This window comes from Coturnix japonica, chromosome Z (genome assembly GCF_001577835.2).
Source record: "Coturnix japonica isolate 7356 chromosome Z, Coturnix japonica 2.1, whole genome shotgun sequence".
NCBI classification, from domain to species: domain Eukaryota; kingdom Metazoa; phylum Chordata; class Aves; order Galliformes; family Phasianidae; genus Coturnix; species Coturnix japonica.
Window position 1 is genome coordinate 27,709,170 of NC_029547.1, and position 26,559 is coordinate 27,735,728.

Consider the following 26,559-nt stretch of genomic DNA (forward strand, 5'->3'; position numbering starts at 1 on the left):
GCATGAGACAGTAAAGCATAAATGTGTAAGTTGCATCACACCCTTTACTGCCTGAATGTTGCTCATCTGGATATAGCAACACTTACTAAAAATTAACATGAAAATTTGGATTGTTTCTTCTCATATCTTTCATTTTTAAAGTAAATTTCAAATATATTTGAGCCGTGCCTTTTTTTATAATGACCTTCCCATATAACAAAAAGTCTTTTCATAGTTCAGTACAGTGGCAACAGTAACATAAACTTCCATTCAACAACACGTTCATAATTCACACAGGAAGATCTTCAGCACAGTCCTTGTTAATTTACAAAACAGTACAAATCATTTTGATTAGTATATATGTAAAAACAGTTCTCCAAGCAGACAGAAATTAGAACAAGAGTTTAGAACACACATTATGGGCAGGGGGAAGAAGTAAAGACAATTCTGTTTTTCTGCATGTGGCTGTTTTGGGTTTTCTTTTCTGACAGGATTATTTATGCTTTTCCTGTCATCTGAACTAAACAGTTGCAGAAAACACAAGGGCCATTAAATGTCTTTGCTTACATCTCAATTAAAGGATTTCCAGACGCTGTTGTTATATTGACTATTAGGGTTCAGGCCTTAAATCAATACTCCAGTGAAGTTCTCATTCATGGCAGCAAGATCTTTGCTTGACTGTATCAAACCATTCCAAAGTCCTCTGATCAATAACTCTTAACATATTGATTGAATTAGTGGACAAAGAATATCTAGATTGTTGTAACAATATTTTGTTTTCCCAAGTCCAACACAACACTTCTTGTGGTGCTACTTGCTATAAGGGACCTGACCAGTGGTTGGCCTTGCACTCAGCACCCCTAACATGAAAGAAGTAGCCCCACAGATGGGTCTGGTCAGACAGCATGATTCCTGTGTAAAGTTTTTTAGTGCTGTAAAAGCATTACAGAACAACACATCATGCCAAGGAATGACACAGAGCTTCTAGCTCTACTATCAGTACAGCTAGCAAGTAAGTTGTTATCAGTTGCAGTCACCTGTGCAGTTAACACACTTTGCTTTTTAAAGGGAAGAGGATACAAAAATAATAATAGTGTGGTGGAATAAGGGGAAATCAGCCTGCCAGCAGTGAAACCTGCTCAAGAACTAGGAATAACATTCACTCTGTACATACATTCCTAGCCCTGTCAGAAAGTGATTGAAGGTCACAGAGCTCTGCAAGCTGCCTTGTTTATTTTTGTCTCTTTTAATTTTTTTTATCCCTTTTGTTTTCATTTTTTTTCTTTTCCCCCTTTATTTTGCTTTTTCCTTCACGTTTATTTTTCCTTTTTTTAAATTTTCCTTTTTAATTTCTTCTTGTTGTTGTTTCGCTCTTTCTTTTCTTCCTCGTTCCTTCTCTTTTCTCACTTTACTCCACTTTTCCTTTCCCTACCTGAGAAAACTCGCTTTGCCTCCCTCCCTCCCCCGGAGCAGCGCAGTCTCTGAGACCCGCCGCAAGCCGCCGGCCGGGCTGCCCCGTTGGCCGTGCGGGGGCGCCGCGTTGCAGTGGCGCCTCTTCTCCAGGCATTACGGTAGGAGGGCCGGGGCGCGCCTCTTCCACCTGCCAGCGGGCTTTAAAGTTGCAGCCGGCCGGGACGCGCGATGACTCGGATCCCGCAGCCCGGGGCGGGCGGGCAGCCGCCAGGGCGTATCGCGGTTCCGCTGAGGGAGCAGGGCCGGAGTGCGTCCTACCCCGTAACTTCGGGGGAGGTTTTTTATCCCTCGCTAGATTTTTGGTGGCAAGAGGGCCGGGGGCAGGCGGGAGGTCACTGCGCGGGGGGGAAACCTCATGTCTGCGGCAGGTGACCCGCGCGGCTCGGGCGCCGGCCCCGGCGCTGTCGCGGATTACCGCGCCTCCGCGCCCGTGGAGCGGCCGGGCGGCCGCGGGTAGTGACAGCCCCGTCCGGCGCCGCGGCCTCTCCGAGGCGAGCCATGGAGCCCGGCGCGGCCCCCGACCTCCGCGACGTCGAGCAGAAGCTGGGGCGCAAAGTGCCCGAGAGCCTCGCGCGGCCGCTGCGCGGGGAAGAGCACCCGGGCCGCGCAGCCACCGCCGCCGAGCCCGCTCGCGGCCCCACTGCGGCCCCCGGCCGGCGCCGCGCCGCCGCCCTCGCGCGTCTGGAGACCAAACTTCGCCTCCTGAGGCAGGAGATGGTGAGTAGCCGGGCGCCGAGGGAGCTCCGAGGACGCGCTCGCAGCGGCTCCCCCAGGCCCCGCTCCCCTGGGCCGACCCGCTCCGTGCGGGCAGCGCACCCGTGCTGTAGGCGGGGCCGTACGAAGCGGCTGCGCGGCGCCGCGGGCCCTGACCTGGCCGTGGCCCGGTGCGGCCGGGTGAGCGCCGGAGTGAGGGGCCGCTAAACTGGGCGGCCCGAGGGAGAGAGGGTCTCCGGGCTTCTTGCGGAGTGACTGTTAAGTGGTGGATGGGCCACTGCCACCTGCCCTTCCACGGTCGGCTAGTTAAAAGCCCTGAGTGTTGGTGTATCAATAAACAAAATAACACCTTCATCTCTCTCTCTCTGTTCTAAATGTATTTTCTGCATCGCACCTGTTTCCTGGTGACGTCTTATATCTGAAGAGACTCTAGAGGTCTTGGAGCTGGAAGCTCAGTACGCTGTTCAGCAATTCCAGTTCTGGACAGTGTTTTTTCAGAGGTTTATTTAGTTTCATACAGTAATCCTTCATCAGATATCTATTTATAACGTGACTTTATTTGCGGCTACTTACTTCAGAACTTCTTGCTTACTTTCTGCCTTAAAACAAGCTTAGCCACCTCTTAAGAAGAAATTTTTCAGCGGTGCCATGAAATTGCCTTGCTAAGGCAAAACAAAACAAAAACAAACAAACAAAAAAAAACACCAAAAAACATTGCACTCTTTGCAAGCAAATGAGCAAGTCAGCAAATGCTGAGTAGTTAGTAGGTACAGTTCTGACAATTTAGAGTTCACACGTGTGATATTCGTTGTTGTTTGGGCTTTTGTGTGTGTGTGTGCTTCTTTTCAAGAGTACAACCATTATGTGAGATCTCAATAAACATTTTTTTAGGTGGCAGTTCTTCCCGTGGTTCTTGCCGCATAGCTTACCTGATCAAGTTCTATACAATTTCATTGTTGGGATGAAGACTTTGCTGGCAACTTATTGAGGTGACTTGATGCAAGCGCTGTATGTGTAAGCACAGTGCTGGTGGGTGGGTAGTTAGAGGAGTTCTTAAATAATAGGTGGCAAGGAAGGAGGAAAGGGAATTCGAGTGGATATCCCAGGTGTTAATAGCCAAGATTATGACCTCAGTCTTGAGGAGTCATTTATATCACACTTAGTGTTTTGGTGCCTTTAAGTATGGGCTTTAAGTAATGCTCACGAACTAGAGCTGTTGATTCATTTTAGTGCAACGTTCACTGTAAATTTGTTGTTAACACAGTTCAAACATTGTCAGCATCCTTCATGTCAATTATCAGAATTTCTAACTTGCATCAGAATTGCAGATTGTGTATAGGTTACAGTGTAAAACTCTTAGCGGAGTTGAGCTGCAGAGGAAGAAAATAAGACAGAGTTCCCAACTTGACTACTGAGACATGTAATGACAGGCCTATTAAGGGATAAAAATCAAGCGACTTGCATTCAGTGTGTTTTCCTTATAAGTTGGTCTCCTAATTTACATGTGAAGTTTCACATCACAATCTTCAATTTCCTGATTTTTTACTTCCTACTTTTTGCCTTTTTCCCCCAGCTCACAGAGTGAACATGTTTTAGTATCAGCATCTTCACTTCTCCTGTTCTCTCTCATTTTAATGTCTGACTTAGTGATTTTTGCATGAAACAGGAAAGCGTCCGGGTAGAAGTTTACTTTCTCCAGAGGAGAGACTCTCCCACGTCTCTGGGCAAGTTAATCCAGTGCTCTGTCACCCTCAAAGTAAAGAATTTTTTATCCTGCTTATATGGAACTTCTGTGTTCCAGTTTGTTTACATTACCCCTTATTCTGTTGCTGGACACTGCAGAAATGAGCACAGCCCCATCCGCTTGACTCCTGACTTTTAGATATTCTTAAGCATTGATAAGATCTCCCCATTTCTTCATAAAGAAAGTGCTCCATGCCCCTATTAATCTCAGTAGCACTGTGCTGGAATCTCTGTAGAAGTTCCCAGAACGGAGCACAGTACTCCAGATGTGGCCTCACCTGAACAGAGTAGTGGGGAAGGACTACATTATAGAATACCATTGGCCGCCTTGACCACAAGGGCACACTGCTGACTTATGGCCAACTTGTTGTCCACCAGAGCACCTATGTCCCTAGCCACAGAGTTCTGTTCTTGCAGGTCATCCCTAACCAGTTATTCCTTCACAGTTGCAGGCTTCCGCACTTACTCATGTTGAATCTCATAGGGTTCCTCTCTGCCCAAGTTTCCAGCCTGTCCAGATCTCACTGAAAGGCAGCACATCCTTTTGGTGCGCCAGCCACTCCTCCAAGCTTTGTATAGTCTGCAAACTCACAGCGGGTGCACTATTTCCCTTCATCCAGGCCACTGATGAAAATGTTTCAGAAGACCACACCCAGTACTAACCCCTGGGGAACACTGCTAGCTACAGCCTTCAACTAGAGTATACCCACTAATCACACCCCTCCAAGCTCTTCCAGTCAGTCAGTTCTCAATCCACCTCACTGTTCACTTGTCTATCCCACACTTCCTAAGCTTTCCTATAAGGAAGTCATAGGTGCCATTATCAAGTTGCTAAAGTCAAGATAGCCAACATCCTCTGTTTTTTCCTCATCTACCCAGCTTGTCATGGCATCGTGGTAGGCAACCAGGTTGGTCAAGCATGATTTTCCTTTGGTGAATCCATGTTGGCTACTCCCAATAACTATCTTCTCCTCCACTTGCTTTATGATGACATCCAAAGTTGTTCCATCATCTTCCCATAGATGGAGGTGAGGCTGACAGGGCTGTATTTTCCTGTCCTCTCCTTGCTCTATTTCAGTACTGGAGTGACACTGGCTTTCCCTCATCTCTCAGACGTCTCCCATTCTGCATGACCTTTCAAAGATAAAGAGTAGTTTGGCAATCACCTCAGCAGTTATGTGCATTTCATTGAGACCCATGGTTTTGTGCAGCCAGTTTGCCTAGATGATCTCTGACCAGATCCTCCTCAACTAATGGGAAGTTTTCTTTTCTCCAGACTCTCTCTCTTACCTCCAGGGTCTTGGGTTCCTGAAGGACAGTGTTAGCACTGAAGACTGAAGCAAAGAAGGCATTCAGTAACTGACTTCCCAATGTCCTCCACTACTAGGACATTGACCTCATTCAACAGTGGACACACATTTTCCCTAGCCTTCCCTTTGCTACTGACGTACTTAAATATGCCTTTTTTATTTCCCTCAACATCTCTCAGCAGATTTGATTCCAAGTGGGAAGGCCTTAGTCTTCCTTGTATCCCTGTGTATTCCTGCATGCTCTGACAGTGTTGGTATATTCCTCTCGTGTAGCCATGACAAAACAAAATGGCCCTTCATAATCCATGATGAAATGTTTTTGGACCTGTTCAGAAAGGTGGATGCTCACAAGTCCATGAGGCTGGATGGATTTCACCCTAGAGTGCTGAGGGAGTTGGCAAATGTTGCTGCCAAGCCATTCTCCATCATCCTTTTGACAGTCCTGGCCAACCAGGGATGACCCAGTGGACTGGAGACTGACAAATGTGATGCCTTTCTTCTAAAAGGGTTGGGAAGATGATCCTGGTAGCTACAGTCCTATCAGTCTCACCTTAGTGCTAGGGAGGGTTATGGAACTAATAATCTCAGGAGCCATCATGGATCAATTAAAGGTCAGACAGGGGACCAGGCCCAGTCAGCACAGGTTTACAAATGGCAGATCCTGTCTGACAAACCTGATTTCATTCTGTGACAAGGTTACCCACTTAGTGGATGAAGGTAAGCCTGTCGATGTGGTGTACCTGGACTTCAGAAAGTCCTTTGGCACTGTCCCCCACAAAATCCTTGTGGAGAAGCTGGCTGTCCACAGTTTGGATGAGCATACATTCTGCTGGGTGAAACACTGGCTGGATGGTCTGGCCCAAAGAGTTGTGGCCAATGAATGGAGTCAGATCCATTTGGTGGCCAGTCACAAGCAGTGTCCCCCAGGGCTGGATACTGGGGCCACTCCTATTTAACATCTTTATTATTGATCTTGATGAGGGGATTGAGTGCACCCTCAGTAAGTTTGCAGACAACACCGAGTTGGGAGGGAGCGCTGATCTGCCTGAGGGTGGAAAGGCTCTACTGAGGGACCTGGATAGGCTGGATCAATACGCCAAGGCAAACTGTATGAGTTTCAATAGGGCCAAGTGTCAGGTCCTGTATTTTGCTCACAACAATACCAGGCAACCCTACAGACTTGGGGAGGAGTGGCTGGAAATCTGCCTGATGGAAAGGAACCTTGGTGTACTGATGGACATCTGGCTGAATGTGAGCCAGCAGTGTGCCCAGGTGGCCTGCAGTGTCAGGGCACCTTCATTTTTTCCAGCCAAGGCTGTGGTTGCTGCTGCACTGATAATCCTGAAAACCATTTAGGCATAAAGCCACTGCGTAACAAGAAAAGCAAGATACAATTGCTAGCATGGGTCAAAATGCTTTTCTCTGTTCAACCTAGAACCTAGAATGTGGTGAATATTTGTATCCCTTATAACTGCAGTCCTATTTCTTCTGTCTCGTGCTCAACACTCAATGCATGTAGCTTCAGCAGCTATATACTCCAGTAAGTAATAAACAGAGTCCGTTCTGAAGCCTTAACTCCCACTGCTTCTTCAAAAGCCTCTTTTCTCTTTTACAAGCTCTGTGTTTATTCAAAGGGAGAATTTCTTAAGAAAACCTTTTGAAACAAGGTAGTGTGATTTTTTTATTTTTTTTATCTCAGTTTATTTTTGTTTTGTTTTTGTTTTTTCCCCAAATTAACAGTCTATTGTGTCTTTGAAAGCTAAAAAAGTTCATCAGAGTGTAGTCGGTCTGTGTTACATGCAGTAAGAACACTACCAACTGTGCATAAGAATATTTGGTGCCAGAAAAAATGATGAATCATATCTTGGAAGTGAGAGAGAAACTTTTAGATGATTTTCCTTCTGGTGGCCATTGTTGAGGATCAGACATTGTTAATGAGTGAAGGCCAAACTGGCTATTTTGAATGCAGCTGTTTTTAGGGAGAAGGGATAAAAATACTTGACACAGTCCTGTTACGAACTCTCATTAGCTGTTTTCTCTCTCTTTTCTCTGATAGTTCTGTTATAGAATAACCATTTTAAAAGCTAATTAACACAAAGCCCTGGCAAAATTAAGCAGAACAAATGGTATTTATACTCACTGGAATTAAGGCAAATATGATCATTGCAATGTCATTTCTTCCTCTTTCTCTCTCTTTCTTTTATTTTATTTTAAAGCACCTTTACGTATCCTTAGCATGTAAATGAAGGTGTATATTAAAGATCTGTTCTAACTTTCTTTTACTAGCTTTGAAGATTTTGAGCAATTTCAGTTTTCCTTTGGTTTGTTAGATCCGTAACTGTGGCTACTCTGCCATTATTAACTCTTCAAAATATATTCCGAAACAGTAAACTATGTGACTTGAAATGTCTCTTTAACACTTGCTGTAGGTACAGGCTTCTGTGTTTACTGTTTCCTTTTCTTGAAGCCAAGGTCTGTGTTAGTGTGTCTAGTCAGTGCAAAGCATTGTATCAGATGATGCTTTTTTATTAGCTTAATTGGAATTTTTGTTTAAAAACTTGATTGAATATAAAATCTTAACTATAAAATTACTAGTGGCTAAGCCTCGAGCCTGGGTAGGAAGTCTGATTAACCTTATTCCTAGGGAGCAATTACTCAGTAAACCCCTGAAGTGAGGCTCTTTTTAGGTCTAGAAAGAAAACAGAAATCAACTTATTTCCATGGGTCCAATGGAATTTCACTGAAAATGGTGATAGTCTTTGATCTTGTTAACAAGTTCTCTCTCAGATTTGCACTGTGTGGTGAACGACTTAGTAATTTTTAGGTAGCATTAGAGTGGGCAGGGTGTTTTGGTTGAAAGGAACTTATAGACTGATAGATTGATACGTTGGGAAAATGACCAACTCTGTCAAGAATTTCCTGTCTTTAAAGACCATCTTCAGAAGGAAGAGGTAGAGAAGTTTGTTTAACTTATAAATTCATACCTAAATGTATTTCCATTAGCAAAACTCATGCAATCCTTGATAAAAGGGCCTGAATTCTGGAATGTCTCCATGTTGCACTCAGTCCATACTTCCGGTCATTCTTATTCAGCCATACCAGCTGCTGAAGGGTTTAAGTCCCCAGGAAAAGCATGTATGCTTACCTTATTAGTTACTGCTAGTCCAGGCGTCAGTGAAACTCTGCAGATAGCTGACCTGGCAGCATCAGCATGAAATAAATTAATTACAAAGAGACAGAGACAGTAGTGTTATGAATACTTCACTACACTTGAAGATCCAATTAGACTGTCAAATTACAGATGATAGTTTTTGTCAGCCCTGATTTGAAGTGATGTACATTATCATTTCATGATGCTTCGATGCTTCTTTCCTGATTACTTTGTTTCAAAGATGGAGGAAGAATTTTGGCTTTGAAGTTGTTCTTTAAAATCTGATTACTGACAATTCATAATGAAAAGATGTGGGGTTCTGTTGAAAGCTGAATGGCTTGCATATGCACAGAGCTCTACAGTTTAACGACTTATAGTATCTTTTTGCAAATAGATGGGAAACTTTCCGTTGAAATCAGAACAACATGACTTTGTGTGGATACTTATGACTAACAGTAGTTAAAAAGAATCTCTTCTTTCTAAACTGGAAAAGCTTGAAATGCAAAATACCTACACTGATGAGAGATGACCGGCCTGTAAACACACTTTTAATTTTTATTTTAAAAAAGAGATCCCTAAAAATAAATTGTTATTATTATTATTGATATTACTATTATTATTATTATTAATAATAATAATATATTTAAACAATTATAAATAAATAATATTAAATATAAATAAATAATAATAGTAGTATATTTGAATCATATATATATATAATGTATCATATATCATATGTAATGTGTAATATGTAATATATAGTAATAATGCATTTTCACTTTTTTTTTTAATTTATGATTTTTTTTATTTTAAAGAATTGCAAGATTGCTTGTCTGGTCTCTGCTTTCAAGCTTGAAGCCTGGTGAACTTTCAATATTTGATAAGTTTATTTCCTAAGAGTTTCATTCTTTTCCACATCCTAGAAAAGAGACCAGATTCTAGAATCTGGAGCAAATGACAATGAACACACAGGAGTATAAAGAGAGAATATAGGACCTGCTGAAAAGTAATACTAATTTTATGTGATTAAGTGCAATTTCTGTCTTGGATTTTCACCTACATTTATGACCACAACAGTTATGGCATCTTAGATATAACCAGCTATAAAAGATGGTTCCCAGATTACTAATTGCAAAGATAAAGTTATCCAAACATAAAATTCTGTAGGAGATCTTGGAATAAAAAAAGGAGAAAACTTAGGTACCAATGTAGTCTTGTAGCCTTTCCTTTAAAGTCCTTACCCTTATAAGTGGGACTGTTAGTCTGTGGTGGATTTTCTAGTGGTGGATTACTTTTTGCCACCATGTTCTTTGTTTTTTCTGTTACATTTCGGCTTCAATTGCTGTAATCCTTACTAATGTGGGATTGGGGCCAGTGGGATTGGGGGACTTGGACTCTTAGAAGGCTGTAAAATCTCTACGCATAGCAATACTAAGATCACCTCAGGTCAGAGGGCTGTCATTCTACAAAATCTCTAATTTTATGTAGTTATTTGTAAATTCAAACTGAAACATAGGTAACAGGCAGAGCTTGAAACTTAGCATATTTTTCATGGGTGCAGACCTTCTGTACTGGAGACACACTGAAAATTGTGACTCTTCAAGTTCTGATGACCAAAAGTAGCTTGACCAAGCTCCAAAATAACTGCAAGAAAAATGGCTATTTGCAGGCATATCAGGAAACTGTTAAGTGCGATTTCAGTGCTGAAGAACTGTTAATTACAGTTGTTAAAAAAAGAAAAAAAACCAAAACACTCTAGAAGGAAGCAGGACAAACTTGAATTTGGACTGTAGTGTGAGGGCATCTATCAACAAAGCAATTATAAAGAACAGGATAACCCAGTTTGGGCTAGTAAGTTTACCGGGTGCATTAGGAAAAATAACTTCTGTAAGACATTTCATGTGTCCGGCTTTCTCATTAGGAAAGTCTTGGGAGTACTTTGGTAGATTAAGCTGTTCATCCTGCACTGCTGTGGCCTTGTTTTTTTCAAGCACTGTTCAGAATTATCCTTGCTGTCATTGGATAACTTCAGTTAATGACAAAAGGGAAATCTAATACCAAAGGTTTTAAACCTGTGAATGTTGACCTTTCAAGACACCTAATAAGCACTAACTTTTCTGTGGCAGAGAAGTTAAGTTATTCAAGGACTGGAGAAGGACTTAAGAGAACTTGGTGGTAGTGATGCCTGTAGAATTTGAGGAAGAAGTTGAAGTATTTGTTCTGAAATACTGTCTGCAGAAAGAACGGTGAGGGATATTAATAATTAAAACAATTATGTTTTTTTAATGTAGAAAATAAAACATTCTTGTACATCTATTCTTTGTGGTTAAGGATATGACTGGTGCTCTGTTCTGTTATCAGCTGAATAACTACCAGCCAGATCTGGCTGGAAAGACTTTTCTGCCTACACTCACCATAGTAATGCTGCTTATCAAGTAGTAATTCTTGCCTTGAGAGTAGGTATGTTTTGGGCTTATTTTGCTCTGTACCAGAGCTATGTGGACATATAAAAGGTCTTGCCATCTCTAGAGTGATCTGTGTTCTTATTTTGTGTCTACAAGCTGTAGCTGTACTAGTAGAACTTATGATGATAGAGAGTATTTTTGTGTTTCTGTTTAAATGCATACACTGCAATCTAGTTGCATTGCTATATGTTCTTATGCCTGACTGGAATACTTAGTAATTCAGTAATTGTTCAATTCACAACTATGTAGTAATTTCTGTCAAATTAAGGCATCTCTGTTGATTGTACCTTCAACATCTGGATTCTTTGTTATAACGTAACTACTATTGAAGGATGTGTTCTGGAGAAAAATAGTAATTTTACTTGTTGAAGTAATCCTCTTTTTCATAGTTTTTAAACATTTTGTCATTGGTTGTGTGCAGCTTAGGCATCAGTGGTTTTCTTTCTGTGTCCATTTTTGTCTCTAGTGATAACTGGATTATGTCCAAAGTGAGCAAGGGATCCATTACACACATCTTGTGATCCTGTCTTCCAGTTCCAAAAAGCTGTTCAGTCAAGTCCCTCAGTAGTTTGCAAGCTCCACAGGATTCTTTATTGTTAAGAGTTCATTATAGCCAGCTGGGATGAATTCTAGTAGACGTCATTTATAGAGCTTTGAGGGATATGAGAAACTTACCTCAAGGTTTTATCAAATCTGGAGGCAGACATGGATGGTCAGTTCTTTCAGAAATGCTGTACACAATGTTCCAGCAATGAGTGTCTTTGTCTTCCAACAAGAAAAAAAGAAAATCCAGCTGAGGATTTCCTCCTTAACATTGCTCCAATGGACATTTTTCTCCTTCCATAAGAGAAGAGGAAAGAACATGGAGCTTTTCAAGTGTTGTGTATATGCCAAACGTTACTGTTAGCTACTCTGTTGTTCATGACTGTCCAGTCCTTCCATAAGTATGAGAAGAGCAATGCAGGCACAGCTATGCAACTCTGTACTTACCAGTCTAATTCTCCCTTCCCAATAACCTGGCAGTTCTTAATACTATGTCAAAGAAATGATACGGCAAATTCGTTAGGTAATAGGAAGCACAGGCACGTTAAGCTGTCAGGGTAAGTTATCTGAATGTTTCGTTTACTGTGCTGTAAAACAAACTAACTGCAATACTGTATGGGTCTGCTGGGTGCAATACCAGGTGAAGTGAAAACATTCAACACTTGTGAAGCAGTATTGAACTGCTGATCAAATACTGGGATTCCGATTTAATGAACACTTTACTGACTTAATTTGTAATTTTGTTCACTGTTGCTAGATACCAGCTGCATTCATGACTAAAATGCTTCCAAAGGTAGAGTCATTGTACTGCATTGCCTCTTTGGCAAACTGTCCTATAGATTTTTGGGGATCTTCTGCAGAATCTCTGCTAGTTTAAAGAAATGTTCTGTTTGAAATGCTTGAACTCCTTTTTGTGACTAAGATGTATGTTTACGAGGTGAAGCTAATACTGTACACAGCTCCAGTAATAGCAGGTGTTTGCTAAAAAAAGATGTTTTAGTTTATAAAGCTTCACATTCTGAGCTGGACTCTTCCAAAAAATGACAGGAAAAACAGACCTAATAACAAGGAGAGAACTGTGAAGCATTTTTATATAAGCAGAAGTGGGATCTACGTAAGTTTGCTACCTCTTCAGAAAACAAAGCAAGGTGAAAGGTGCCTTGAGAACAGTGGCTCTTCCAGTTCTATTGCAAGCCCAAATTTGTTTTCTAACTCAGGATGCTAACACATACTTTTGTTTCTGTTGGTCAAAGCCAAACAATATGTATTTAAAACAAAGCAGTCATGGAAATACAACTGTGTCAACACAATGTTTTTATGTAATTTTGTACAGAAGTATCCTTTCTGTGGAAGCAAGGTCTTCTAACTAAAATAAGTTTGGTTTAGTCTGTGCAAAAACATATCCAATTTTAGAACTCATGCCAGGAGTCATTGTAGACTCAGAAGTCTTCAGACTATTGTTGTAAATTTGTCAAAACTGCTCAGTTGAAAGAGGAGTGGACATGAAACCAAAGTAGTAAGTCTTAGAGGACTTACCTGATCTATGATTACAAGTGCATTTGGCCTTTGCAGTGCCATTTCAACCCCTGTAATTGTCAGTAGGCCTGACTCTTGCCAGACACTGAAATACTTTGGAATGAAGTGGTGGCCTGTGGCACGTTCCTAGAATTGCAGGGTTTGTAAAAGAAAACTGTAAATCCTTCAAAAGTAGAGAATAAAGTCTCTTTGCAAGACAAGAGCAGCATTACTAGCATACCAGAGCAACAGTTATTTTCTTCCACACCAAATATCGATAGATTGTACTTACTCCTTTGTTAGTTCCTGGCATTAACTGTTTGTGGCTGAAACAGTGGAGACAGTTGCTGTTTTCTATATAGTCAGATGAGTTAACTCACAGTGACCATCAGCTCCTATAGTTATACATTCATCAGTGCAGAGCAGCAGTCATTGTCCCATTTCAGATGAAAAAGTAAAGCAACCTCAACATCGTCTCATATTTTAAACTTTTTTTCTTTTGCTTGGTCATTTCTCTCTTTAGTTTATTTTAATTTGTGCTCTGTTGAACTTCAGTAACAAAATTACATTAAAAGAACTATATCTGACCCTTTTAAGATAAGCCCACGTTTCTCTAACTCAGTCCAATACTGTTGTGTCCCAGATTTACTTCCCTAGTTCTCAAGTCATTCTGATTATTGCTAAAGGCTTTCCCTAGCCATGTAATGCGCGCCAACAAGCCAGTATTTCCTCAGTAGCAAGAGTAATGGTAACCGATTGCCTGGATTCCTTCCCACTGTACTCTCACTTTTGGAAACTGCTTTTAGTACTAATGACTAATATTCTATGCTGATCTAGGATTAAGCCACAGTGCACCAGTCATCTGTTATGTAGAAATCTTTGCTAAGAACAAGTTCAGGTATTAAAAGCACATTATGTCTTGAGCCAGAGTGGTATAGGAGAAGCTGAAATCTGCAACAGGTAGTGTGGGTGATGGTTAACCAGAACAGGAATCAAAAAATGTGGAAAGACTGGTATCTACAGTGCCATGGAAGTTGGTTTTTTTGTTTTGTTTTGTTTTGTTTTTTAACTGCTGCCACCTTAACTTGAGCTATCTTGAGCTAGAAGCATAGAATTTTTGTTGGTTTGATTTTTAATATATGCTCTCTCTTTACCTGGATAATCACAGAATCACAGGGTTGGAAGGTCATCTAGAGGTCATCTAGTCCAATTTGAGTGTGAAATTGTCCAGGTAGATATTGAATATTTCTAGAGAAGGAGGACTCCACAACCTCTGGGAAGCCTGTTCCTGTGCTTTGTTACCCTCAAAGTAAAGAATTTGTTCCATATGTTCATATGGAACTCCTCGTGTTCCAGTTTGTTATCATTGCCTTTTCTCCTGTTGCTGGACACAAAGAGCCACTGGACTCTCTCTAGAGTATCCCTGTCTTTCTTCAATAGGGAGGCCCTGACTTAGACACAGTTCTTCAGATGTGGTCTCACCAGGACAGAGCAGAGGGGAAGGATCACCTCCTTTGACCTGCTGGCTACACACCTTAGTACTCCCCAGGATATCCTTGGCCTTCTTGACCACTAGGGCACACTGCTGGCTCATGGCCAGCCTGTTGCCCACCAGAACACCTGAGTCCTTCTCTGTACATCTCTCCAGAAGGTTAGAAGCTAACCTGTACTGATGCATGCCTTGCAATCTCCGGAACACATTAATTCAGTGTGTTACGTAGAAGCATACCTATGAAAAAGAACTTGCAGGTAATGTAGACTGCAGCAGCTTACTTCGCTAGTAGTACTGGCCAAGTTCAACATTTTGACTTGCTGAAATGGTACTAGTTTCTTGTTTGCTTTTAGTTTTTTAACCTTGAGATCCCAGTTGCAGATTGGCTGCTACTTGTTCAACCCTGTCTTAATGAGTAAGAAAGAGATAAAAGAAGTTAACTATTTATAAGTATCTGGAAATGTGGAAGCATATTTTTAATTAAAAAACTCAGAATAGGAAATTTTGCTTCATTTTATCTAAGATATCTCAAATTTGCTACTGCTTTCTGATGAACATAAAGATAATGTATGTATAGTAATAAAGAGTAATTTTGCAGGATGTTGACTGCAGTGATGAGTGAAGTTTATCTTTTAAAGTAAAAAATAAGGCTGAATTTGAAAAACACTGAAATGCTTATAATCCACAGATTAAACTTAAGTAAAGGAAGAGGGGAGGACTCAATTTATATGATGTGCAGTGATTTTAGTTATATACTTTTTAAAAGATTTAGCTCAGAAATATTCGTAACTCTTTCACAAAGAAAGAAACAGATCAGCATCTCACTTCTTTACTCTGTTAAAGCAGTTCTAAGACAATATGAGATGACTTACAAATACAAGGCTATCTTGAAGCCTATCTTGAAGCTCTTTATTCTTATTCAGATAAACATTCAGTAAATGAGACAGAAGTTTTGCTGTTAGTAAAGATTTGGCTATTTGATTAAAAATATGCTTTCATAAAACCTACCCCATCTCTAAGGCCACAGAATTTTGACAAACAGAATCCAACCATCATCTCTGGGGAGACTCAAACAAATATTTGATCTATTACCATTATTATTATTAATATTATTTTATTTTATCTATTTATTTTTAATCTTGTATTGCTCTGGTAATAAGGCAAAGCTAGACTTGAATTTCAAGGAAGTTTAAATTTATTCCCAGTAGTAATACTGTCATGTCTCAGTTCTGACTTGAATAAAAGAAGTATTGTTGGAGGTGGTTTTGTTTGGTCCATTGGTTTGGTTTGGGTTTTGTTTTTGTTTTTTTAATAAATAGTAACAAGTTGAGGATCACTGTTGTCTATGTACAAGCATTGTTTTCAAATTTTGCATAAGCCTGTAAGAAAAACCTGTTGTCTCCTGTCACTTTTCTTCTGCATTTTTCTGCATATCTAAGCAGTGCTAGTATTAAAAATAATTAATTTAAAGGAGTGAATATAGGGCAAAAGTCCTTAGCAACCTAGCCTAATTCAGAAATGAACAGGTATTTTTTGCAATGCTTACTGTGCATTTTTAGGATCGTGTTTTGGTCATGACAAGCATAAGTAAGGCAGACAATGAAAGACGGTGGGGAAAAAGAATCTGTTTCAATATACTGTCTCACACTGGTGGAGAGGAAATGTACAGTCATGTGTTGTGGTAGATTCCTAGAACACATCACAATGATGCTGTGATTGTCATCTATCTACTGTAACCCTTTTTGACACTATTTGCTAGTGCTGCTTATTGACCTGGATGTTTGTAGTGGCATTATCTTGTCTGTCAACATATGTGGGTCCATACCATGGATTTTTTCTGGACACTTTCACCTCTGTCATAATAGATACATTTCCAAGGTCAGATGTCTCTTCTGTGACTACAGTGTGAGATAGTTAGAAATATTCAGTGAAAATGTCATGCAAGATTAGAAGCTTTTTACTCAAACTGTTACAGTTCCTCGCTGCTCCCTTTCATGTAAAAAGCTAAGCTTTAAAATAATCTGGAGCAAGTTGGTTTTTTTTATTCACTCATCCTTCTGAGTCTTGATTTTTCTCTCAGTGCTTCAATACTTACAGTTCTGTTTTAGCCTTTATTTTATTGATGCAGGGAGTATAGATTTAACCAACTTCCTTCCTTCCTTCTGATAACAGTCACTATATTTACTTGGATTTTATGCTCAGTTTCTTCTTTTTCACAATAAGATAAAAAGATCTCCAAATCATGAAGACTTTACTGTATGTTGACGCAAATGATGGGCTGCACACAGGCAGAAGCAAGTATAATGTAGATAACAGAAAGGAGGAAAAAGATCCTATGTTCCATGTTTTTATTAGAGAGGTAATGTAATTAAACAATTGCACAACTTGATGGTTTGCATTTCCCTGCCATGTCTGAAGGGATCAAGTAGTATGTAGAAAACTCACATATGAAAGCAGGATTATGTAGGAGAAATGTAAATAACCAGTACTGTAATTTACTATATCAGAAGTTAATCGTACTAGCATATTGTTTTATTCATATACTTGCAAGACACTCCTTTGAAACTAGTTTGCTGAATTACTTACTCTCGGTGCCTACTGAGCTGCTCTGCCTCCTGATTATTTTTGTGGTGGCTCAGGTCTGACCTAACCACTTCCTTGTTTTAGGTAATGAGATTTGGGTTCCAGGTGATTTTTCTTCCTCTGACTTGAGATACAGAATTCTGTTTATAGGAGAATGCTTTCTACCTGATGTCAGATAACACGGCCTCTCTTTCTGCCTCCAAGTTTAGAAACCTTGTTTGCAAAGATAGGTTATGTTGCTACCAAATTTTATACAAGGACCTTCTGTAAATGTATTGTAAATGCTTGCTGCAGAATTGCTTTGGAATTGCAGCAGGTTGAAAAGAGATGATGACTAGTCTGGAACTTCCTTTTTAAACTATCAAGGTCAAGGGCACTGACAGAAGCTGAAGACTTACTTAATAACTGCTTGTTTTCTAACAGCTGGGATTTCAGTGGTTGTAGTGAGTGCTGCCAAAGAAATATACTATCAATTTTAATTTTTTTGGAGTGTTTATGAGAAACGCAAAAATAAATAATAATTTTTGCAAAAGAATGGAAAAAGTAAGCTGTCAAGAACGCTTGTTACCTGCCAGAATGTTTTTACAGTGACTCATTACAAAAATGCAGCTGAGAAAGGTCAGTGTAATTTTCTCTGTTTGCAGAAATAAAACTTGATCAGTAAACTGCAACTACAAATCAAAGACAGATCTGATAAAGTGAAATTCGTATAGGTAGCTTTTGTATGTGCCTTGTATTGCTTGGAGATCACCACAACAATGAAAAACACAAGGAAGAAGTGGAAAAGTTTTTCAGCAATTCATTGTGATTCAAGTCTATGCTAGAAGTGCAGTAAGCTATTAATATATTTAAGTCACCCTGAAAGTAATGCCTCCTATTTATTTCCATGGAAAATACAATAGATACAAAGACCACAATAACAGTACTTGATGAAGGAAATCCTCAATTACAAAACAATATTTATCAACATAATCCTCACTATTAGCTGTGCATTTTCACCAGCACAAGCAAAAGCCTGCATGCCATGCTTGCGAAGGTCTGCATGGCTCTAATGTTGGGGGCCAAAATAATAAAATAGGAGGCATTACTTTCAGAGCAGCCCTCAGACATTTATAACTATTGACTGAAATTTAAAATGGGATATGTTTTACACAGATCACTGTGAAGTAAATTACAGTCTGATACACATGGCATGAATGAGAACTGGAGCATCTAACTGAACCTATTGACTATCTCATCTCTGCTGAACTTTTGTTTCTGCCTCATTTTTATATGTGTATTAAGAAAGTTATTAAATGAGAGAGCTCGCACAGTATCAGGCTGGTTGGACTAGACTGAGCCACTGTAGTGCTCGAATGAATGTAAACTAGTTCACTTTGTGATAAGGTAGATGTGGTACATTCTGACAAGAAGTTACAGTTTCACCTGTGAGTAGATGATTCCTTCAGGCTGGGGATGGTTAACTTGTGTGCTTGCACTCTATGATGTAAATTCTCCCTGGCTTTTTGACAGGTAATGCCGAAGACTGTGTTCACATTCAAGAGTCAGACTAGACACCGTTGCCCAAAGTGTTTTAATTATGTAAAGAACTTCATGCAAACATCCTGAATAAGTTAGGCAGTTTTGAAGCAGGCAAGAGATTTAAAATCTTGCATGAGTATATACTAATTAAAGTGGGTTGGAACTCATGCTCAGCCTATTAATTATTCTGTATATTTAAGGATCAGAAATTTTACCCTTGTATGTAATAGGTGGTTTTATTTCAGATCTGCTAAATAGAAGGAAAAGCATTTCACTCTCTCACAGTTGTTGAGAAGCTTTTTTAGTATCATTCTGAGCCTGCTAACTTTCATGTGGTATGTGCAGCGTTTTGTGGTGGTTGCTTAATGAACAAAGCCTGTGTGTGTGACCACATTCAACCCTGTTGTGAATGTGTGAGCTCAGTGATTCTGATTAAGTAACTTAATTGATATTCTGAGTTCAAATAAATTGTTCAGTGTCTTTCTAGCTTGTTATGCAAATTCTCTCACAGAACTGGTTGATGTTTTACTTCTGAATTTTACAACTTTTTGTATTTGCTTGGTGAATTTGGTCTGTTTATTCTGGCTCACTCTGAACTAAATAAGCTTGGCTCTTATGAAGAAGCTGACTTCTCAGGATTCAAAATAAGTTATTATTTGTACACTGTCATATATATATTTATATCTCAAATAAATTCATGAAATTCGTTATTCCATAGAAAACTGAGATAAAGAAAGAAAGGACTTGTAGGCATAGGATGGTAACTAAAACTTTATCCTGAATGACACTCCTGAGAGCAGAAAGCTGTCCCTGGCACACCCGTGGAAAGTCAGGTGGCAGTAACACCAGTACTCCTGAACTGTAGTAGTTAAAAGGCCTGTGTAGCATGGAAAGATTCTTTTAGTTTAAATTCTGTTTGTAAAAACTGCAATACAGATGGATGTGTCAGTATTAACAACAGGTGGAATTAGCTCCAGTACACATTTAGTCTGACCTTTAGTAGTGTTAATTCTTTTTACAAGTCTGTTCATGCTCTGAGCCACCATGCTGGTTGCAATTACTACTCTCATGCAATTCCCACTTACTGTGCAGTACCTCTCCAAAATTACACTGCTTCAAAAAGATGGATTCCATGTTATCCAGTCTGTGATCAGTGTTTAAGTCCTGCAAGGGATCCTGTGCAGAGCTGGGTGTCGGAGCTGAAAGACTTAAATAATGCCTCAAATCCATTAGACTGTAAGTTTATGATTCCTTGTCTTACCACAACTTATAGCACGGTGCTCTGTCTAAATGATCAGTCTCAAAGGGAACACTTAGTTGAACAGGCATACTCGTTTTCTTTCCCTTTACTGTTGGACTCATTGCAACACACAGCATAAAGGTGTTGAGTAAAAAAAATGAAATTAATATCTTTTAAATAAACGTTGAAATATATTTTCCTCAGACCACAGTTTATAATTGTTGTTAATGTCACTGCAGATTTGCTGTAGTTACAGGAAGAAAGAGAAGCACATGATTCCAGGAATCTAAATGAAAGTGCAGAAGGGAACTAGTGTTGCAGACAGGTTTAACAGATTAAAAAGACACATTGAACTGTTCTGGAATACCTATATTAGGTATAATTCAATCCATTTGTATTATTTCTGAAGTGCACATGTGACTGTGCATGACAAATGAAGCTCTCAAATGTCATGAGATTGTATTGTTTTTAGGCCCTCTAATTGAGCTCTCTTGGAACAGAGTTGTTTGCCCTAGTACACGTGTAAGTTGCAGCTATGTATGTGAGCACCAACTTACGTGATTGTGCATGGGCTAAAGCAGATAAGAGGCAGGAAATGTCATAGATGAGATAAATATTGTTAAAGAAAGATTACACTTGGTAGACTTCTTTTTAGTGTTAGATTTAGGAAATGTACATTCATGGTGTAGGATACTTAGGACTAAATGTCAGTTTGGAGGAAGGAATCAAGTTAACAGGAATGCAAAGAGTTACTCAAGTAAAGCTGTTGCACAGAAATTCTGAAGCTGTGGGTATCTTAAGAGCAAGAAATTATTTCCTCTGAACTGAATCTGAAATATATGAGATGTGCATCGTATCTAAAAGTAGTTGTTTGATCAGTGGTGTATTGGTGTTAGCTCCATTAAAATTCATCTTAATCAGCCTTTTGAGAAATTGTGGTCTCCAAATATGCTTATATACAACAAAATTACTGAAGTCTACAGTTGCAATTGGGAAGCTGGGTAATTTGCTGCTGTCACAACAGCCTTGCTGCTGAGCACATGATTTATAGTGATTTATGGGTAAGAGTAGAAGAACTCGCTTAAAGATGAAGGATACAAAGTGATCAATCTGTTTTCAAAACCTCACATCTGAAACAGTGATAGATTAACATTATTGTTAATACAGTAAAAGTTAAAGCTATTTTGCACAGTACCAGATTAGCTACGTTAAATTCTCTGGTACTGGAGTGAGGCTACTACAGAAACCTTTTAAGGAACTGGACAAGAAGACCAGGAATACATCTGAAAATTATGCAGACAGTGTGATACTAGCAAAGCTTGACAGTAATCACTCATTATCTCCTACAAGCAAATGGATGCCCAGAGAGTCTCCAAGCAAAAGCTACATGGAAAACCAAACCAGCCTTCCATTGCTGAGCATAGCTGTATGGCCTGGAATATCCCTTTGGTCATTTCTGGTCAGTGTTCCAAGTGTGCCCCCTCCAAACCTCTTGACCATCTCCAGCCTGTTTGCTAGTGAGAAATAGATCAGGTCTTGACACTGCAAAAAGACTGTTCAGCAATAGCTAAAACATTGGTACTCTGTTTTGCTCACTGAGCTAAAACAGACTATCTGCACTCTGAAGAGACCCAACCAAAGCCAGTGCAATCTTCTGTTGGATCTAACAGAGTAAAAATACATTAATATTTTTTTGAAAACCGTATAATGTCAGTGTAATTTGGGACATTGAGAAGAACTGGCATTTGAGTATGGAAAGAACCACATCCAAATTTTACTCTTGGCAGGAAAAGATAGTGCCATTTCTTACTGAGAACTCTGATTCATTTCCAGTCCATTGTGTATGAACAATACAAATGCCTGACTCCTATGTAATAATCATCGAATTGGAGAATATCATAAATTGTCTGTTGTCTGGCATAAATGATCATATTTGTTTTTTCCTTGTATATCATTTGACTAAAGCTATTCACATTTTCAACATACTGTTTTGTCTCTTGAGTTGTTGGAAAGCTGTTATTGATCTATGCAAGAAAAATATGCAGTGTATATTAATGTATTAGAAATTGTGGCACAGATTTATGTAGAGAAGTATACTCGATGCATGTCTTAAACTGTTGATGTATCAAGCATGTAGTTTGCTTGATTAGTACAATTAAAGAACATGATGAAATATGACACAAATTACATGCTGGATGTGATACCCCATGTATTCATCAAGTCTCTTTCCAGTGGTTTTAAACAAATATGCCCTGTGTTGACACTGTGGCAAAGATTTATCTAGGCCTGGATAACACTGTGGAAGTGGTTCTGTTGATATGTCAGACATTTACTGGAAAGAGCAGCAGCATTGGTGAGGTTATAGGCTAGCACTGTTTTCTTATCAAGTTTTAGCTGAGACTCACTTGTATGACTGAGCAGTTGTTTCACAATGGCAGTACCTAATGGCTCTCCGCACTTGACCCCTTGGGCAAAACCTGAATCATCTTCAGTTAGTTAGATTTTTTTTCAGTGTTATCACTTGTTTCATGAGGTAAATAGGAGATTCCAGAGAAATCTTTTGCAAACACTGGTCATATTTCAGATAACAAAGAAGAAATAAATTATTAATTAAACACTAAGGCCTCACTTCTATATGTCATTTAATTTTGGAAATTTCAGTAAAAGTGGTTTGTTCAATTTGTCTAATAAGAAAAGCATAAAGACTGTTTATTAATTGTATTTGTGAAATGCAGCACTGTAATATGCCTTTACCATTGACATGGCATAGGCATTAGGCATTACCATTAATCCTTTACCTATATCTCTTCTATTTTTGTGCATCATCCACAACAATTACATTGCAAAGTAGGACTCGGTGTTTTGTGTGTATTTTTATTTAGCTATTTTGCACAAATTGCCACTCTTGCAGACTTTGTGAACTAATAACCTTCATCAAATATGAGCTTAAGTAACTTGAAATTTACAGTTTTAATAAGTGAGTGCATATGTTTCTACTCTCAGGAATTTGTACTGCAGCAACGTGAGCTGTGGTTCAGCATGGATAAATGTTAAGGATCCATAAGCCTTTTTCCAAATAACACACATCTGAAAATTTTAGGTTACCCTAGTAGGCATACCAAGAAGAATCTGAGGTAAATTCCTAGCTGCTTGTATATGCTCAGTTGCTGAATGTAGTTCTAAGTGGACATGGGTTTCTGTCTTACTTCTCTGAATAATGAAAGTTATCCCCAGAAATTGTCATAGTAACTTTTTTTCATTTAATAATATTGTAGTAGCATGTGTACAAGTCTTGTTGATTACTGTTCCTATGAATGGACTGCTTACATAGCCTGATCAGATTTCCACTTCAATGCCACTGAAAAGGAGAGTCAGACTGAATATTAGGTGGTAGGTTACTGGAACGGGCTCCCCAGGGCAGTGGTCATGGCACCAAATGTGCCAGAGTTTAAGAAACTTGTGGACAACTCTCTCAGAAATATGGTTTGATTTTTACATGGTCCTAAGTGGAGCAGTGAGTTGAACTTATCTTTGTGAGTCCCTTCCAACTCTGTAGATTTTATGATTCTATAAAAGTGTAGAAATAACTTTTTATTTTCCTTTTTTTTTTTTTTTTTAAAATAAACTGAGTATTTAAGTAGATTTTTTTTAGATGTTGAATGTGAGATTTTAATCCATCAATTGCCTCCAGCCTGTTGTTTGGAGTTTTATTTTAGAGAAAATCAGTAATCTTTTTTACTGCTTTTGTTTTGTAGATTAATCTCCGAGCCACTGATGTGAAACTTATGCGACAACTACTCATCATCAATGAAAGTATTGAATCAATCAAGTGGATGATTGAAGAGAAAGCCATTGCCAGCAGAGGGAGCAGTTTGAGTGGCAGCCTGTGCAGCTTATTGGAAAGTCAGGACACTTCCTTCCATGGCAGTTGTAACAGTTTACAGGACTGTAGTGATGGTCTAGATGGAATATCAGTGGGAAGTTACTTGGACACTTTAGTTGATGATGTTCCTGGTCATGAGACACCTTCTGATGTAGACCAGTTCAGTGATTCTTCTGTTATGGAAGACTCACAGCCTGTCCATAAGCATCCCAAAATTGATTCAGATGAGTACTACTGTTTTGGTTAATAAAAGCAAGTTCCAGTGGGACATACATGCACTTGTATTTATCCTTTTTCTTTGCTGCTATTTTGTTTCACATGCAAAAAACCCAAACCTCTCTTGGAAGAAAAATATACTATGATATTTTGATTCCACTTCAGAACTATTTTGTTGATTCTAACACATTTCTTCCTCAGCAAGTTGTCTGCTCCTCTCCTCCTCGCCTTTTCTTTCTTTTAATTTATTGTTGCAATTTTTCTTCTTGTTGCTTTTCTTTCCTTATTTTTTTTTTTTTCCATTACTGTATTTACAAGTCTTTAAAAGTGGTGAAGGAGAAGCTTTATCTTTAAAATGAGACTTCAGGGGATAACAGCATCAATTTTGTATTCGTTGACAATAAAATATCTTCTGATAAATAAAAACTGTGGAAAGATTTCTTGACTACAAAGTTTAGCGACTCCAAAGATGCTATTCTTACTGAGCCTTAAATCTGAATCTAGAAGATGTTTCTAGAGAATAGTGTCTTCTTTTAATTAATGATGTTTTATTCAACCTCAGTGTCTTTGGAAGAACAAGTTATTCTAAACATTTCTGTGTGGAGTTTCTTTCTTGAATATTCTAATTCTTGTCTAATTATGGTCATTAGTTCTTGTCTTGAAGTGCACTCCAGAGCTGGAAATGGTTCTGCATGAGGGTATTTTTGAGCTTTGTTCCTTTCCTTTTCACTGAACCCGCTGTTTTATTGGGATGGTGTGTATCTGTAAGAAAAAGTAGGGAGATCCGACATTCAGTTACTGAATTTAATAGATTGGATACTGGGCCAAAATCACTCAGCAGAATTATTTATGTCTTGTCAAATGTCTTGAAATTTTGAAAGATTTAGTATGTACTGGTGAATTATTCTACAGGAGGCACTAGCTAAAAGATATATCCTGTTCTGCTTCTTTAAGCACACTCCCATCCCATCCTTAACAAGTTCACTTTGGTTTTTCCAAATATTATTAATAAGAGAAAGTATTGGCCTGCTGTCTTTTTGTTTCCTGTTTTACGAGTATGAGGTTCTTCTAACCCTTTTTACCCTAGTAGTACAATTGAGAGCTATAGCTAGTCTTTTACTTTGGAAGCACTTGAGAAGAGGAATGGTAAGAAACTGAATTCTCAGGCTTTGAGATGAAAATCCTGCCCAGAATCCTGCCAGACTGCCTATTTAAAATACTGCTTATGCATTTTGAAGCAACAAAGTCAATAATGCAGCCATCAAAACTGTTCTGGTTGATTCTGAGGAACAGAAATGGCCCAATAAGGTTCTGTTCTTCCAAACTGTTGTTCCATGAACCTGTTTTGTCTGGATTCTATCAACATCCAATCCAGATTATGACATCTGGACGTGATTTGGGGAAAAAAGCTAAAGAAAAATCTTGGAAAATGGATTTTTCAGTATATAACAAAACAGCATTGTCTGTGAATGCAAAATAGGTTTTATTACTGTAAGTTATATGGATCTTGGGAACAGAACTAACACCATAGTTTAAAGCTGTGAGTCTTTTGGATGAGTATTTCTACTTCTTTTTGTTTGGCATAGAAGCTAAATGTCAGGATGTATACTACGTCTGAATGTAATGAATGTGCAATATATGTAGTCTTTTCTTGTCCAACTGAGATATTGGGCAGTAGGCCAAGGTGCACATAAAATCTTTCTACTCAGAAGGAAAGTAAAAAATATTATTAACATACCTTCTCAAATTTCCCCTACAGTTATGCTGAAGTATCTTCAAAGAAAACACAAGCTGTAACTGTCACCCACCCACTTGCAGCTGTAATACTGGATAAAGAGTAATTACATCAGTGATAGATTTATCATATTATAATTGAAAAGTTCATTTACATGGGAATTAAAGCTGGTAGGGAAAAAAACAAAAAACAAAAACCAACAAAAAAAAGAAATTGAAAAAAAAAAAAAGCCTACTAGTAGAAACAGTGAAACAATACTCTTTCTGTATCTTTTCCGTGTATTTTATTTCTGCATGTATCTTGATTGGAAGTAGAGAAAGAGTACAAATGACAAAACAGAGATGCCAGGAAAGTCTCAGGAAGAAATATGTTTCTTGAATCTAAGAACAAGAACACCTTGACTTTTTTATTTATTTAAGCATAAAAACCTCAAAGATCTATGTTTGACTTAGGTTTCTTAACTGCATTTAATTAGAGTTCATAGCTAGAAGGTAATAATTTACTCTGGCTTCCAGATTAAGACAAACTGAAATCTGATTATCTCCTACTGAGTCCGATAATGTGCAGTTCAACTAAAATCTCCCTATACAGATAATTGCAAAAGTACAATGATACATAACAAAATATACCACTGGAAAATTAGTTTTGCTTTTAAGCAGTTTACATAGCTTTTCCAGCTTCCTTTTGACTTGATCAGCCATGGTTCATAAAGTCTTTCTCTATTGAAAAGTGATGCCTAACTCATGCAGAGCTGGGTGCTTTTTTGATTCAACTATCTATGTAAACTAAACATTTACATTAATAATAATAATAATAATAATAATAATAATAATAATAATAAATAACACAGCATAGGGCACAGTATCTGAAAGCACTTTACAATCCTACGTGTGTTTCAAATGTAGAAAGGCAGATTATTTGCTTTTTAAAAGGTATGTGGAAAAGTGGCTAAAAGAGTTTTATTTTTTTGTTATTGCTTACTTCTTTGTAGCTTAA

At 38.7% G+C, this 26,559-nt stretch overlaps 1 protein-coding gene across 1 annotated transcript; it reads left to right on the forward strand.

Moving 5' to 3' along the window:
* Positions 1–1,897: 1,897 nt before the first annotated feature.
* LURAP1L (leucine rich adaptor protein 1 like) lies at positions 1,898–23,890 on the forward strand. Its single transcript, XM_015848999.2, has 2 exons — positions 1,898–2,169; positions 23,485–23,890. Exons 1-2 carry the CDS (start codon positions 1,951–1,953, stop codon positions 23,857–23,859), a joined length of 594 nt encoding a protein of 197 aa, XP_015704485.1. The 5' UTR covers positions 1,898–1,950; the 3' UTR covers positions 23,860–23,890.
* Positions 23,891–26,559: the final 2,669 nt, after the last annotated feature.

Coding starts and splice junctions, on each gene's coding strand:
- LURAP1L (XM_015848999.2), top strand. CDS start 1,951: ATGGAGCCCGGCGCGGCCCCCGACCTCCGCGACGTCGAGCAGAAGCTG. Junction 2,170..23,484: donor GCCTCCTGAGGCAGGAGATG/GTGAGTAGCCGG, acceptor TTTGTTTTGTAG/ATTAATCTCCGAGCCACTGA.